Source organism: Vulpes vulpes, chromosome 1 (genome assembly GCF_048418805.1).
Source record: "Vulpes vulpes isolate BD-2025 chromosome 1, VulVul3, whole genome shotgun sequence".
In the NCBI taxonomy this organism is placed as follows: Eukaryota; Metazoa; Chordata; class Mammalia; order Carnivora; family Canidae; genus Vulpes; species Vulpes vulpes.
Genome location: NC_132780.1, coordinates 80363132 through 80379447, shown reverse-complemented (window position 1 = coordinate 80379447; position 16316 = coordinate 80363132). Strand labels below are relative to the sequence as shown.

The following is a 16316-nucleotide window of genomic DNA, read 5'->3' as shown; positions in this document are numbered from 1 at the left end:
GAGCATCCCGAGCCGGGGGAGGACGCGCTAGCCCAGGGCGGGGCCGGCCCCCCCGGGTGCCCCACCCGTCCTCCCCCGATCTCTCTCTCTAGTCCAATTCCCAGCAGCGCCCAGGCAAGCGCGGGGCAGGCCGCCTCGGACGACTGCGCCCCCAGGCCCAGCCCCGCGTCCCGCAGGCCCCCGCCCCCTCACGTCACGGCCTCTAGGTGCAGTGCCCCCTAGGGGCTCCTGCTGCGGCGGAGGAGGAAGGCCGGGTCCTTTCTGCCGCCGCCGCCGCCGCCGCCGCATCCCCGGCCGCAGAGCGGGACCTGCCGCGCCCGCGCTCGCCCGCCCGCGCCCTCGCCCGCGCCCTCGCCCTCGCCATGAGCGCGCGCCTGCCGCTCCTGCTGCGCGGGCTCCGCCGTCCCGGGCGGCCTCCGGGCCCGCCGCTCCGCCCCCCGGCCCCGGCTCGCGCCAGCGGCGGCGGCGGCGGCTGCGGCGGCGGGGAAGGCCTGCTCGGGCAGCGGCGGCTGCGGGACGCCCAGGTCGGGAGCAGCCGCGGCCAGGGCAGCCGGGCGCCTCCGGTGCGGGGCTCGATCGTCAGGTGAGCGGCCGCCGCGCGGCGCGGGTGGCGGCGGCCGGGGCGACGGGGCTCGGCGGGCGCTGGGGCCCCGCGGGGGTTTCGCCGGGCGCGGGCTCGCGAGTGCTTGGTGCTAACTTGCCGGGGGCGCGGGCGGCCGGGAGGGCGGCGGCGGGGCCGGGGCCGGGGCCGGGGCCGGGGCCGCGCGGGCATCCCCCCCGCCGCGCCCCAGCCCGCGGGCCCCGCTCCACGTGCGCCGCCGCCGGCTCTGATGCAACGCGCGGGCTGCGCGGCGGGAAGGGGCGGGAGGCGGGAGGCGGGAGGCGGAGGGCGCGCGGGGCGGGGCCGGGCCGAGGGGCCCCGGGGGCGAAGCTCGGCCCCTCCCGCCGGCCCCTCCCGCCGGCCCCTCCCGCCGCGCCGCAGCCTCCTGCGGGCGGGAAGGCGCGCTTTCTCGAGTTACATAATGTTTTCTGGGCGTGTTAACGCGGAGCCGCGCGGCGCCCGGGGAGCCCCCAGCGCAGCTCCGTTCCGCCCCCCCCCCCAGGTGCGCGGAGGGAGCCTGGGCCCGGCCTTGCCCCGCTTCCCCTCTGCGGCCCCGCGGGCGCTCGCCCCCCGCCCTGCCCCTGCCCCTCCCTCTCCATCCTCCTCCTCCTCCCCCTCCCGCTTCCCCTTCCCCCCGCCCTCCCCTCCCGTCTGGAGCCCTCCCTGCCCGGCAGCGGGAGGGAGGGGAGAGAGAGCCCCGAGTGAGCCCGCCTGGAGCAGTGGGTACGTGGAGCGCTCAGGACAAACCTGGAGGCGGCGGCAGAGCCCTCGCCTGCCTCCCCACCCACAACGGGGATTCCGGTTCCAGGTGGCCCCGTCACTGACGACACTGTCCTCCATCCGTTCACATCCCCTGCCTTTTTCCTTCTGTCCATCCTTGGTTTTTGTTTTGTTTGTTTTAAAGATTTTATTCGGGGATCCCTGGGTGGCGCAGCGGTTTAGCGCCTGCCTTTGGCCCGGGGCGCGATCCTGGAGACCCGGGATGGAGTCCCACGTCGGGCTCCCTGCATGGAGCCTGCTTCTCCCTCTGCCTGTGTCTCTGACTCTCTTTCTGTGTCATAAATCAATCAATCAATCAGTTTTTAAAAAAAAGATTTTATTTATTCACGAGAGACACAGAGGCAGAGACATAGGCAGAGGGAGAAGCAGGCTCCCTGTGGGAACCTGATGTGGGACTTGATCCCAGGACCCAGGGATCATGACCTGAGCTGAAGGCAGATACTTAACCACCGAGCCACCCAGATGCCCCCCTTCTATTCCTCCTGGTAAAGGTAATTGCCCTTACCTCCTTTGATTCCAAAGCCCTTTAGGATGTGGCCGATGACTCTTAGGAGCCTTTTGCTTAGTTTATCTTGTCCTTCTGAATGTAGGAGTCATTAGAATTTCACCAGTGTACAGCTGAGCTCACCTTAGATTAGGGTTTGAAGACGGTATGGGTGTCAGAAACCATCACCTCATCACCCTTTTATTTTCTGGGTAGCTCTTTCTTGTTTATTTATTGTCTGTCTCCCCCACCTGGAATGGGGTCTCCCCCAACCTCTTTTGGGTCACAGGCCTTGTGTCTTGTTCACTGCTAGATCCTTCCTAATGGGAAGAGTGCCATGTGTAGGGTGAATGCCTGTGACATGATGGGTGAATACTTCACTCAAGATTTGGGTTCATTACCAACAATAAAAAATATGGGTTCGTTTGTGGATTTTATTCGAAATCATTCTTTTCACTGCCTGACTTAGAGATAAGCAGAATGGTCATGATCCTACTGGTACTGGATGCTAGTCTCAATTCCTGCACCACAGTCGGGGAATGGTAGTGTTCCTTAGAGGGTTATAGAAAGGAAGTCAAGAGAGAACACCTACAAGATGCATAATCCAGGAACTGTCATATCAATACCTCCACAAATACTGGCTATTATTTTTTTATTTTTAGAGCATTTTAAGCCAGGGGTTGGCAATTCTGTCAAGGACTAGATGGTAAATAGCTCAGGTTTTGCAGGCCAAAAGGCAAAGTAGAAGCTATTAGGTAGGTACTTTTATGTGAGAAAAAACAGATTTTCATAGATTTTTTTAATTAATGGAAGTCCATTGTATTTATGGATACTGACGTTTGAATTTCATATGATATTCACATGCTACAAGATAATATATTATTTTGATTTTTCTAACTATTTGAAAATTCAAAAGCTGTTCGTAACCCGATGTGCCATAGTTTGCTGGCGCTCCTGTTCTAACTAAAAGGAGAAAGTGTTGTACAATGAATTACTGTTTCATAGGGTTATGGTTCAGGGATAGGTACTCTGCTTTGCCGTATGACTCCAGATGTGAGAATTGGGGCAAGCTGTTTGTTTGGTCTGTGTTCATATACAAAATGGGAACCATCATCACCTACTTCAAAAGTTGTTATGGACATCACTATACTCTGCTGATCCTAAGAGGTGTATTCTTAATATCTCCAAAACTGGTCTTTCAATCGATTGTGTCTGATAATCACTGTTGGCCACATAACAGTCATCACTTATTAGTTGAGATGGGCTATGCCTATTGTTGTAACTTAATTGACCTTTGTGCATCATCTAACAAAACTTTCCTCCAGGAGATTCTCTAAGGGCTTGGAGGAAAGAGGGGAAGGTGGGCCTACCTAAAGTCACGTAGAGGGCAGCCCCGATGGCCCAGCGGTTTGGTGCCGCCTTCAGCCCAGAATATGATCTTGGAGACCTGGGATCGAGTCCCACGTTGGGCTCCCTGCATGGAGCCTGCTTCTCCCTCTGCCTGTGTCTCTGCCTCTCTCTCTCTCTCTCTCTGTGTCTGTCATGAATAATAAATAAAATCTTTTTAAAAAATTAATAAAGTTGCGTAGAAATAGAGATCCAGGAATCTGTGTAAGGTTTTTAAAATGTATTTCATAGACATATACCAGAAAAGTTATCGAATAAGCTCCCTCAAAAGCACAGTGACCACTCATTTCCCCAGGAACCCTCAGTATTTCCATGGACAAGTCATGGAAGGGCTGTTTTAGGAAATAAGATGATTTCTGGTTGTCTGACAACTGTCCATTGATAACTGGTAGAATCAAGAAAGCCCTAGTATTAAAACTTGCAGAATGAGTGTCAGGAATTTAATGAGAACCCCAGGGACAAAAGTGATAAGGTTTTTCAAAAAATACTGCATCACGAATACGCTTGATGGCACAGAGGGTAGTCTTATGTGGGAGAACAAAAAAGAAAGTGCTGCCAAAGACTCAAATCAAAAAAGCACTTAGGGGGTGGCTGGCTGGCTCAGTCCAAGAAGCCTGTGACTCTTGATCTCGGGGTCATGAGTTTGAGGCCCCATGTTGGATGTAGAGATTACTTAAATGCTTGGGGAAAAAAACACCTCAGAAGAGTCATATTCTGAATGTGAACAAGTTTTAGGAATATTGCAGTTTTACTTTTTATGCCCCTATGAGTGGTTTTATGGCAAACAACAAAAAAAATCTATGTCTAAGTCTTAAAAGTTGTTTTATTTTATTTATTTATTTTTTAAGATTTTATTTATTTATTCATGACAGACACAGGCAGAGGGAGAAGCAAGTTCCACACAGGGAGTCCAATGTGGGACTTGATCCAGGGTCTCCAGGATCACACCCTGGGCCCAAGGCGGCGTTAAACAGCTGGGCCACCAGGGCTGCCCAAAAGTTCTTTTAATACTTACAAAATACATTCTATGTTAAGAAAGAAAAGGTCATACTGTAGTTTAACTGACAGCTTGGTTTTCTTTCTTAGTGGTTTGTGAAACAATAGTATGTCTTTCATTGGATGTCACACAGCAAATAAGGTTAGAGCTCCCAGATCAGGCTCTGCATAAGCTGGAAACAGGCTAGTGTGCTTTAATAAAGATACCCCCAAGTGATATGGACCATCCTGGCCAGAGGAAGGTAGACAGGGAAGGTAGGATGATGACTCTGATATTTGCTCACTGGTCCAGATCTGGATAAAAGGCAGCTGCTCCTGTCTCCCAGCCAGCAAGATGGAAAGGGAACCGGGGTGCTGGTGTATCTTTCCCTTTGCTGCACATTCCTTGCTTTCTTCTGGCCAGTGCTCCCAACCTTGTTGGCCACCAGTTAGTGACGTGACCCCATCAAGCTACAGGTGAAATGGGGAAATGTGCTCTCTAGCCAGGTGGCCATGTGTTGCTCACACTCCAAATTCTGTGAAAGAGGAAAATGCTAGGAAGTACCCAATAATACAAGCCATCATCAGTTTTATTAGTACTATTGTTACTATTATATTGAATGTATCCAGTAAATTACCGGTGCTGTGGGTTTATTAAACTGCTCTGTGGTGCTTTCAGCCTGGGCTATTTCTCAGAATACTGATGGCAGTCTTTGGAAGACACCATTTTGGCAATTTTAGCTTTACATGTGCACTGCTACCTCTTTTGCCTTTGAAATTCATAAAGTGGCTCTTCACTCAGGGGTTTACTTAAATTAGTAGTTTTAAATAGTTACCAGCTGCTGACTCTGACTCTGGCATCTGGCCATAGCTAGCTGTAAAGGAGGCTGAGAAATTAGGTCATTATCCCAGCAGCCATATGCCCAGTGAACACATTATTTCACAGCCAAAGGGAGACCAGCATGCCAGTGGAATCGCTGGTAGTGTAACCAGGGCGCCAGGGTTGCAAGAGCGTCGGGCTCTGAGGATCCCAAGCAACAGGTTCAGCCACTTACCAGTGACCGAATCCAAAGGCAAAGAGACAAGTGGTGAAACGAGAAAGAGATTTATTTCAGTGAGGCCAACACCAGGAAGATGGTGGACTAACATCTCAAAAACTGTCTCTAATGTGCTGAAAATACTTCTCTGTTTATGTAAGGAATATGGGTGACTAAGGTCAGTGAGTGCAGGTGGTGGCCAGTAAAGGTCAGGTCATTATCTTGTCATGGATGGGGGGGGTCTTGCTGGCTTGGGGCAGTCCTTATGGCTTGAGGGGGTAGTTTGCATTCCCCTCTACTAGGGATGCTTTGCCTTCCAGTTCTGCCTGAGTTAAGATATAAACTGGAAGGAAGAATTTAATCAATTAGAAAGTTAAAGATCTAAATGGAGGTAATTGAAGTCCTTCTAGTAGTAGATCCTTTAATCTACTAGTTATATTGTTACAAATTATTACAATCTTTTTCAGTATAATAAAGTTCTGAGTTTTAGCTGCACATGGGCAGCCTGGCTGGAGAGTCCTGCCTGCCTTCTAGCTGGAAGTTGACACAGCAGCTTTTCCACCAGGAGTGAGAAAATCTCTGATTAGAAACATTTATGCTACTTTTTAGATTTATTGAGCCTAGTGACTGCTTTCCTGCTTAACTTTGTTTATCACTGTAGGAATAAGGAGTCACCCCAAAGAATGAAACATTCATTACACCTACAACAAGAGAATTAGCCAGCTTTGTTAGTGTTATTAGTGACAGATTTGGGCTTTTATGGAAGTGTGTGGTCCTTTCACTTTATTGAGGGGTAGTCAAGGCTATGAATGTTTTGGGGTTAACTGTTGCCATCAAATGAGTATTTTTTAGTGTTCCAGGGTAGCTTTGAGTTTTAGAAAAAGACTGCAACTGTGAGAACAAAGGCATCCACCATTGGACACCCATTTCACAGATGAGGCTACTGGAGTTGGTTAGAGACTCCGTGAACTGATCGTGTTGGTCCGTGTGAGGCCTGCATCCCAGAGGTGCATGGCTCTTTCCCCTCTACTGGTGCCTCAGAGCCACCTAGGTCCCTTAATGAAAATGCACGTTCCTGGGCCTCACCCAGCCCTGTTGAATCTGACTTTCTGAGGTGAGGCACAGAATCCTTGCTTCTTACCAAGCTCCCCAGACGATCCACCCGCCGGCTGCCAAGAACCACTTGGAACCTCCGCTCCAGTGCCTTTTCCAGAGCCAGGGAGAAATAAGTCAGCCCAAATTAGCAGTCAGGAAAGGCAGGGAAACGGCGTAGCGTGTGGCCCTCAGCCACGCATGATGTGAGAGGAGATTGAATTTAGTGCCCATTTGTAAGGCAGTTTGTGAACTTCCATGTAGTTGCGTTTATTCAACACAATAATACAGTTATTTCTGGGAGGATTAAGTTGTTTCGGCCAAGTGTTTGGAAACAAAACACGAAAATCTTCCCAGGTTGTGTGCAGTTGCATGCCTTGCCCATTCTGTCCCTGGTAGGAAGTCCCCAGTGTCAGGTAGGAAGGCTCACCCTGGTTGAGTTTTGAAACCTTAAAATGTCTGCTGAGCACCCCTCTCTTTTCATCTACCTCCTCAAGAGCAGTTCCCTCCAGTGCGTTCATCTGCTTCTTTGAAAGCTGGGAGAAGCTGACCAGTGCCTCCGTGCCCTCAGCCATTTACTGCTGCTGCTATCTGCCTGGAACTTCACCTTGTAGCTTTTGGAAGATTGTTAAAACCCTATCAGAGGCAGAAAGCAACATTTAACGATGGTCTTAACATGGGGTTTGGGTGCTGCCTTGATTGAGCCTTTTGTCTATTATTGTGAGAGAGCAAAAGCCAACTTCATATGCAGGACCACTTCACAGCGATGGTGGTGAAGGGGTGTGAAATTGCTCATCCCCCAAAGACTGCAGAAGGAGCATGTGACTTGTACCACATTATCTAGGTCTGCGTTGCCTCGGCTCACACCCCTTTCCTTCCTCCCAGTGGTGCTAAGATGGAGGTGGCACCTGCTGGGACTTTTAGAAATCCAGATGCAGACTTGGGTGGTGGGGAGCCCAGAGGACTGACAGGCTCTCTCCCTAAGAGGCCTTGGGAGCATATCAAATTCCGATGCATCATCCGAGTATTTCTGTTCCCACCCCCCACCCCCTTGCTTTCCCTCTGCTTTCTTCCCCACCCAATCCCTTCACATTCTTTTAAATTCTGGGCCCTGGCATTTATCCCCACAGTGAGCCTCCTCCCTAGTCTCTGCTACCCTCCCTCAGTGTTTGCAGTCCCCAGGGGGTCCCATGGGTGTGGGGGGAGGAAAGGGATTACTTAAAAAGAAATGGAAGAGATGCCTGGGTGGCTCAGCGGTTGAGCTGCTGCCTTCAGTTTAAGGCATAATCCTGGGATTTGGGATCCAGTCCCATGTCATGCTCCCAGCATGGAGCCTGCTTCTCCCTCTGCCTATGTCTCTGCTTCTCTCTCTGTCTTTCATGAATAAAAAAATAAAATCTTTTAAAAAAACATTTTTATTAAAGTAAACTTGGAAAATGCAAGAGAACTAATTGAAAATTAATTGTTGACATTTAGTTTGCACACCTCTGCCTATTTTTAGGGTTCGACGGTTATAGCATACCCTGTGTTGCACTTAAATATCAGGAGTATGCCCTCTCCTCACCACACTTCCCACCTTGCAACGCATCCTGTACCATCTAATTTCAGTTACAGTAACGAACTTTCTAGGAAAATGTGTTGTATCCGTCCTTTCTGGTCGTTAACAAAGACATGAATGACTGTGTGTTGTCTTTTTGTCTCATTGTAGAGAAGTCATTCAGAATTCAAAAGAGGTTCTGAGTTTATTGCAAGAAAAAAACCCAACCTTTAAGCCGGTGCTTGCTATTATTCAGGTAAGCTATGACCATGGTTCAGTGCTGCTCTTTTAGGATGCCTTTCAATGTAGCAGATAATTGTATACAGAAAGACCAGGGGCATTTGTTGTCACAGAAGTGGTCTTAACAGGGAAGAGAGGCCACAGATGAAAATACTGTCATCACCCTCTTCCTTTGGTCATTTTGCTTTTTACTAGATCACTGGTTAGTGACCACCCTGCTTGAGTGGGTCTTTTGTGAGTCCTTCTTCTTTTGACATGAGTAGCTTTGAGAGGTTAGGAGGTAGGTACCCCCAGAAGTTGTGTTACATAGGATGAACTGTGTCTGTACGTGCTCATAGATGCTTATCAGATGCGATTTGAACACGTTGTGAGGAAAGGTTCCCCCTTTGTTTCTGTGGAAGGTAGATGCTTGGAGAGGCACGGTATTTAGTAATCTTACTACTAAATCGGGTAAAGCCTGCTGTAACTTTGGCTCTTCAAACGTCAGTACATGTCAGAAGGTCCTTGCATTTCATGTACATCTTTTGGCTGCAGCCCCTTCATTTGCAACTGTAGTTGGCACTGTTTGCCATCCTTCTTGGCATCCCCATTGGGTGACAGGTGCAGGGAAATAATGAGGTGAGCCAAGCCTGTAAGCTAACACAGCACAGCAGTTGGGCTGCCACTGTTGTTTTTGGCATGCACTTAATGTGTCAGAATAGCAGCCTGTAGTTCCATCGGCGCCGTGATTTTCAGGATCGGAGCTATGCTCAAGTCAGTCGCATTCTTGGGGTCTGTGTCCACATCCCTTTATAAAGATAGGCAAGCAAGAAGGGTAGAAAAAAAAATGATCGGAGCCTAGACCTGCTAGGATTCTGCTTGCTGGAAGCTTTCCAGCTATGGGCACGTGATCTAAACCGTGTCTTCGGTGTCCTCACTGAGAAAGGGGTCCTGGCTGGGCGGCTACATGTGCCTTAGGAGGGTTGTTACTTTTTAAAAGTAACATAATTTGAAAGCTGAGAGACTGATAGGTGAATAAATACCAGCTATTAGTCTCCTTCTGTGAGCAATAAGATTGTGTATATCCTTCTCTTTCTAATTAATTAGATAATTCATAATCACAAAATTAGTCTCTGTATCACTTTTTGTGCTTTTTTTAGATATTTTTGTTGTACTTACGTTCTCCCTCTTACTCCCAATCTCCTAAGGCAGGTGATGATAACTTGATGCAGGAAATAAACCAGAATTTGGCGGAGGAGGTGAGGATCGTTGAATTCTACATATTTGTTATAATTTTTTGATGATATGTTCTCTTACAGTGATGGAATAACCTTGTGTCCCCTTTGCAGGCTGGTCTGAACATCACTCACATTTGTCTCCCTCCGGATAGCAGTGAAGACGAGGTAACTACCATGGGGACTTGAACACTCGGGGTGCTTTCCTCTTTAGATACAATATACCTGTTGGTGTCTCTTAGTTGTCATTGGAACAGATCAGTCTTTGCTTGTGGCTGAACTCTTAGAGGGAAGAGTTTACTATTCCCTCTAGTGTGAATGCTCCTTGACGTATTTGGTATGTTTCTGTTCAGGACTTGAGCTATGACTTGGCGACTTGGGTTATGTTTCTTTGGCTGCAGCAGCAGCGTCTAGTGGAAATCGTCTGGCAGTCGGGGTCTGGAGGACTAGTTCTGGTTTCATTCTGTCCCGACGTGTTGTTTGCCCTTGGCCGTTCCCTTGGCTTGTCTGGATCGTAGTTGCCTTTATCAATAAAATAAAGGCATAGGATGAGATAATCTTCAGCGTCCTTTCCAGGCAAAACTTCTGGGAGTAATAGCCTTTGCAAGTGTCATCTGAAGTCTGGGAGAAGCAGCCAGTAGTGGTGAGGAAACTGGACCACCAGGCATGCTAGCATTTGGTCCTTCTGTGGCTAGCTTTTCCTCATAAGGGCTGCGGCAGTGAAGATTTGGTTTGACTGCCAGTGATGGAAAACTTCAAATAACAGAATATGAAATAACACAGACATTTATTTTTTCTCATACATAAGTCAAGTTTAGAAGCAGGCTGGTATGGTGGCATCACAAGGCCACCAGAAACTTAGGCTCCTTTGATCTTGCTACCCTATCCCCTATTGTGCTACATCATATCCCAGATGGCAGATTCAACTCTGCATATCACATCCACATTCTAGCCAGTGTCAAATCCAGAGTTAGGAGAGAAACAATTCAAAAGGATTATTGCAATAGGGAGTACACTCTGACCATAAGATCTACAATCCTCTGAGAGTTAGGCAAAAGGGTTTTTCTTTTACAGGGAGGGGAATAGAAGGCTAGAAAAAAACCAGTGTGAGAAAGTGGGAGGAGAGGGTCCCTTGATGGGATACTAGGTCACAGAATGTTTTATCCTGTGGCCAGACTATTCTCTGAAGGGAGTATATGCTAATCAAGTGAAGGATCGGTCAAAGTTTAGCAACCTGGGGGAAGGAAGGAAACTTATATGTTATCTCCGGACATTAAATAGATAAACAGACAAGATAGAGCTTTTCTTCTTGAAAGACACACCTAGCCATTCATTAGCTTTTACATGACCTTCCCAGACTGTACTTTGGTCTTTTTCAGGAAGTTATTTTTGTGTTTCCCATAAAAAGGAGATATCTGTGTGTAGCATTTATCAGCCATAAGCCTTTGGAAATGCTTTCTGTATCCATTCAGGGCTAGGGAACACAAGGACCTGAGTGATGGCTTCTTGGGTGTGACAGTTGGGAAGCATTTGTTGAACACATTGTATTTGAAATACGGGCTTGTCTGGGCTGGGTTGGAATGCTCGAGATTCATGCCTTCTGGTCTCCCTAAAAACTGGCAGTGTGTTTCGCTTGAGTATAATTGTGGACAGGAAATCGTCTTTTGCCTATCTCAACGTTTGGTTTTGTTTTGTTCTGTTGTGGCAGGGAGTAGCACAATAAGAAAGACTGCACTAGAATTCAACCATACTTCTTTTGAGCTTTTATCAACATAGTGAAAAGAGAAAATAGACTTTCTTCATTATGCTTTACAGCAAGTCTTCAACAAGGAGTGAAAAAGAAACAATAACATGCATTTTTATGAATCCGTTTTTCATATAAAGCTTTTTTGGTTGGGTCTTAGTTTTTATAAAACTGATTATATGGGTGTTGTTTTTTCTCTATAGATTATAGATGAAATCTTGAAGATTAATGAAGACACCAGAGTACATGGCCTTGCCCTTCAGATCTCAGAGAGCTCATTTAGCAACAAAGTCCTCAATGCCTTGAAGCCAGAAAAAGATGTGGATGGGTGAGACAATATAAAAGAAAACAATCAGCTCTATGGCTAAATGAGTGTTTCTCCTGTGACCTTTTTTTCTTTTAGTTCTACTGTCACAATTATGTCAGTCATTAAGAGTTGAAGAAGTATTTTAACTATTTCAGGAATGTGAGGGCTCTTAAATTCCATATAAGATGGGGCAGCCCTGGTGGCTCAGGGTTTAGCGCCGGCCTCTCTCTCTCTGTGTGTGTCTCTCATGTGAGTAAATAAATAAAATATTAAAAAAAATTCCATATAAGAAAGTTACCTATTTTGGAGAATGCACTTGCCCTTTTGTAGTGCTTGGGTGCCATTTTGGAAATAGTGTGCTTCACAGCAGCATATTCATTTCACAACCTCCTGCCTGACTTCACGGAGCCTTTGGCCAGCCTTCATCTTCTAATAAGCTTTTCCTTGATAACTCTGCCAGACCAAAGAAACGGCCCAGAGTCCTGAGTCACCAGCAGTACCATATTCTCCCTTAGTCATAGGCCAGTTGAGAAAAGCAAAACAAGCACTTCTATTCATAACACAAGGTTTTATTTGAAATTAGAGGGGGAAGCTACAAATATGTGGTGTGCCAATATTTGTCTGTGACTCATGTCCTGGCGTGACATTAGCTTCATGAGACAAGGAGTCCTGCCCATTCATGTGGGCGATCAGGACTCCCCACTTTGGGGAGTTATAAACCTCACTTTCCTACATGGAAATAGGAAGTGTTTTGTACTGTGACCAAAAAGAACATAATATATTTAGCATTATAAGGTTGTAAGCAAATTTAAAAATTAGACTCCCAATCCAGTATATCTCATGGGAGCTGGATTAAAAGGCTGCCTCCTCTTGGGCACACCCAGGCTCCTTCCCTTAACTCTAGCCTCTGCAGGCGTTCAGACCACAGAAAGACCCAAACACAGCTTGAAAAGTCATGAAAATCTCTGATCCTATACTAAGCTAACTAAAAGGGAGAAGAAGCCTTAATCAATTAGAAAACATCCAGAATCTGAAGTTATCAAAGTGTAATTTCAAATCTTTCATAAAAAGAGAGAACTGTGAAAACTTTTCTGTGTGTCCCATTTTGTTACTACTTTGTATTGAGACCATTGGTTTCCACTAGATACGTATGGGCTATTTGCTTCTGGATTTGAATGAGGAAGAGCATAGAAGCCATTGAAAGTACATGGTCACTCAGGTTTTATTTCTTGATTTCCCAAGAAGATAAGTACTGACATTAGATGGGAATCAGACTTATGAATCCCAAGCCTTGCTAGGTCACTACCGCAGATTTTTAGGATTGGTCCTGGATTTTGATACTGATGGAGTTATAAATTCCCTCAAGGAAAAAGTGGGCTCAGCTGCATGACAATAGTATTGCACATGTTAGTGGCACCATTCCATGTAGTGCATTGAACAGAGCTCCCTGCACTTGTGCACAGAGAGGCTCAGCATGGCCTTATGCTGTGGTCTTTCTATCCAGGCAGAACCAGAATTCCCATGGTTTTCCCAACCCACAGAGACTGCTTCAGAGTTTCTTGAGGGACTACTCTAAGCTAAGAAGCAAGAGGCCTTCATTCCTGCTCATTCTTTAATTTATATTTAATGACTTAATATACTCTATTTATCCAGCATTGTTTGGGATTCATACTTGTGTTACAGATGAGTACATTGTGACCAAGTTTTGACTTACAACTTTCCTTATTTTCAAATTCAGAGTAACAGACATAAACCTGGGGAGGCTGGTCCGTGGGGATGCCCATGAATGTTACGTCTCACCTGTGGCCAGAGCTGTAATTGAACTTCTTGAAAAGTCAGGTAGGATGGCTCCTTCAGAAATAAGGATTTCTTTTTGGAAGATTCTAATTGAAACATGGAGGTGATATTCAATGTCAGCTCTTTTTCTTATCTTTTGGGAGATACAAATGACTGACAAATTTTTCTAACAGGATTAACTGTATTACAATTTTATAAAGAAACTAGTAAAGATGAGTGACCTATTGTAAACAAATGCTCAGCTTCTCTCATGAACACTCAGAATAACCACAATGAAAAATGTCCCAACCTTCAACTTCTCAGTCTGTCAATATGTAAACTTAAATAAAACTTATGTTTAAGATTTAAATGAGGAAGCTTTCAGATATAGTTCAGAGTATGGAAACTTTGGGATTTATCAGGGAGCATCTCTTTCAATAATCAATATTTAATTTCCACTATTCTCCCCTTGACCTTGCTCTTTTATGTCAGTGATAGAGAAATGAATAATTTCTTTCTTAGTTATCAGATTGAATTAGTAAATTATTATTGTGTGTTTCATATATTTTAAGGTCTTTCTAGCTGAATATATAAAAATTTAACTAAATTTTTCTCTATTTCAGCTTGAGTAAAAAAGCAGCAAATGTCCCTCTTTACACCCAAACTTACAACAATCAAACAAAAATTCCAAAATGTTTAATATCCCAAAGAACTTACACAACTCATTATCCAATAATGATATGATTGAAATAATTAGAAATGTCTGAATAGACATTTTTTCAAAGAAGACAGATGGTCTACATTCACATGAAGAAATTACTCAATATCACTAATTATCAGGGAAATGCAAATAAAAACCACAATAAGATGTCACCTCACACCAATTAAATGACTAGAATCAAAAACGAAATAAAAGTGTTGATGAGGATGTGGAGAAAAAGGAACCCTTGTGCACTGTTGGTGGGAATGCAAACTGGTGTAGCTTCTGTGGAGGATAGTATAGAGATTCTTTCAAAAAATTAAAAATAGAAATATCGTATGATCCAGTAATTCTACTCCCTGGGTATTCACCCAAAGAAAATGAAAATACTAATTCCAAAAGATATCTGCACCGCTATGTTTATTGCAGCACTATTTACAATAGCCAAGATATGGGAGCAATCTAAGTATCTACTGATCGATGAATGGGTAGAGAGGCTATAGTATACATATACAATGGAATATTACTCAGCCATAAAAAAAAGTGAGGCTTTGCCATTTGTGACAACATGGGTGGATCCAGAGGGTATTATTCTAAGTGAAATGAGTCAGAGAAAGACCAATATCATATGATTTCACTTACGTGTGGTATCTAAAAAACAAAGCAGAAACAGACCCATAAACATAGAGAATACACTGGTGGTTGTGATGGGAAGGGGGAGTGGGCAAAATGGGTGAAGGGGAGTGGAATGTACAGGCTTCTGGTTATGGAATGAATATGTCATGGGAATGAAAGGTACAGCATAGGGAATATTGTCAATGGCATTAAAATACCATTGTATGGTGACAGGTGGCAGTTACACTTATGGTGGGCATAGCATGACATATAGCCTTATTGAATCACTACGTTGTATACCTGAAACTAATGTAACATTGTGTGTCAATTATACTTCAGTAACTTCAGTAAAAAATCTCCAAAATATATACCAAGCTTCCATTAGAAGGTTAACTTTTAATATATACCTTTAAGACATTAGCCATTAAGCTGAGATAACCCATGTAGACCCTGTTTTTCCATCATATGAATTATCAGCATGATGATTCTCAGTCACTCTACCATAATATTCACAAAGAATAAATTATGGCTGATAGTCATCGTAGGCTATAACATGGCTCAGAGGACCAAATTTTAGGGGTTATTTTTCCTTATACTAAAACTGCATGGGAGGAAGGCTCTCACATTTTGATTATGATACTGAATTCCCATTCGGTGGGTAGGTGTCAACCTAGATGGAAAGAAGATCTTGATAATAGGAGCCCATGGGTCTTTGGAAGCTGCTCTGCAATGCCTATTCCAGAGAAGAGGATCCATGACAATGACCTCTCAATGGAAGACACCTCATCTTCAAAGCAAGGTAAGCATCTTTCATGTAGAAAACATAATTTTAAGTCCTTGTATTAGAAAAGGGAAAAGACTAGAAATGTATAGACTAAGCACTGAATGTAAGAAGTAAGAGAAAGAGGAGCAGAAAAATCTTAAAGGATGAAAACAATAAAGAGCAGAGATTAATGAAATAGAAAGCAAAATGTGAGAGATTATGAACTAAGCCAAAAGTTGGTTCTTGGAAGAGTCTAGTAAGATGGAAATACCGCTAGCCAAAATAATCAAGACAAAAGGAGAACACCAGCAATGTTAGGAATGAACAAAGGGGCATAACCGCAGAACAAAACTCATTTTCTAAAAAGGAGGCGATGAACAATGTTAGGCATAAATTTGAAAATTTATATGAAATGAAAACTTCTAAAACATGTAACTTACAAAATGGATTTAAGTAAAATTGATTAGACTTCTACACAATAAAGACATTGGATCAGTCTGCCCACTAACCACACAAACAAGTTCTGCCACCATCAAAGAACAGATAGTTTTTTCTCCAAAGAATAGAAAGAGAACACTTTCTAGCCTATTTTATGAGTGTCCAAACCAGAGGACAGGATGCTAAAGGGCAATTATAGGCCCATTCATCTGTGAACCTAGATAAAATAATCATTATCAAAATGTTAGCAAACCAAATCCAGCAGCAGGTTGGGGTTAGCATAGGATTGCAGGAGTAGTTTAATATCAGAAAAATCCATTAAAATCTGTTAACATCATTCAGCACATTATCAGATTAAAAACCATGCTGTCACCTAGTAAATACAGAAAAGTCATTTGATAAAATCCCTTATGATTTTTTTTCCTAAAAAAACCTTTGGTCTAGGAAATTAAAGGAATTCCTTAACCCAATAAAATATCTATACAAAGTTAGAGCAAATATCTCATTTAATAATGAAATATTAGAAACATTTCTTTTAAAATTTGGAAAGATAGAAGGGTGCCTGTTATCAGTACTTCTAATCAGCACTGTATGGGAATTACTAGA

General features: G+C 44.7%; 1 protein-coding gene across 2 annotated transcripts in view; it reads left to right on the top strand.

Moving 5' to 3' along the window:
• Nucleotides 1-273: 273 nt before the first annotated feature.
• The window catches only part of MTHFD1L (methylenetetrahydrofolate dehydrogenase (NADP+ dependent) 1 like), a 186689-nt gene continuing 170646 nt past the window's right edge, over nt 274-16316 (top strand). Inside the window, exons 1-7 of one of the 2 annotated variants that reach the window (XM_072767891.1) lie at nt 274-583; nt 8085-8169; nt 9341-9391; nt 9482-9535; nt 11315-11439; nt 13157-13257; nt 15172-15308. In XM_072767891.1, the coding sequence (XP_072623992.1) occupies nt 363-583; nt 8085-8169; nt 9341-9391; nt 9482-9535; nt 11315-11439; nt 13157-13257; nt 15172-15308 (774 nt within the window). In that variant the 5' untranslated portion in view covers nt 274-362. The remainder of the gene's footprint in view (nt 584-8084; nt 8170-9340; nt 9392-9481; nt 9536-11314; nt 11440-13156; nt 13258-15171; nt 15309-16316) is intronic. The other variant, XM_072767888.1, reaches the window with a different exon arrangement.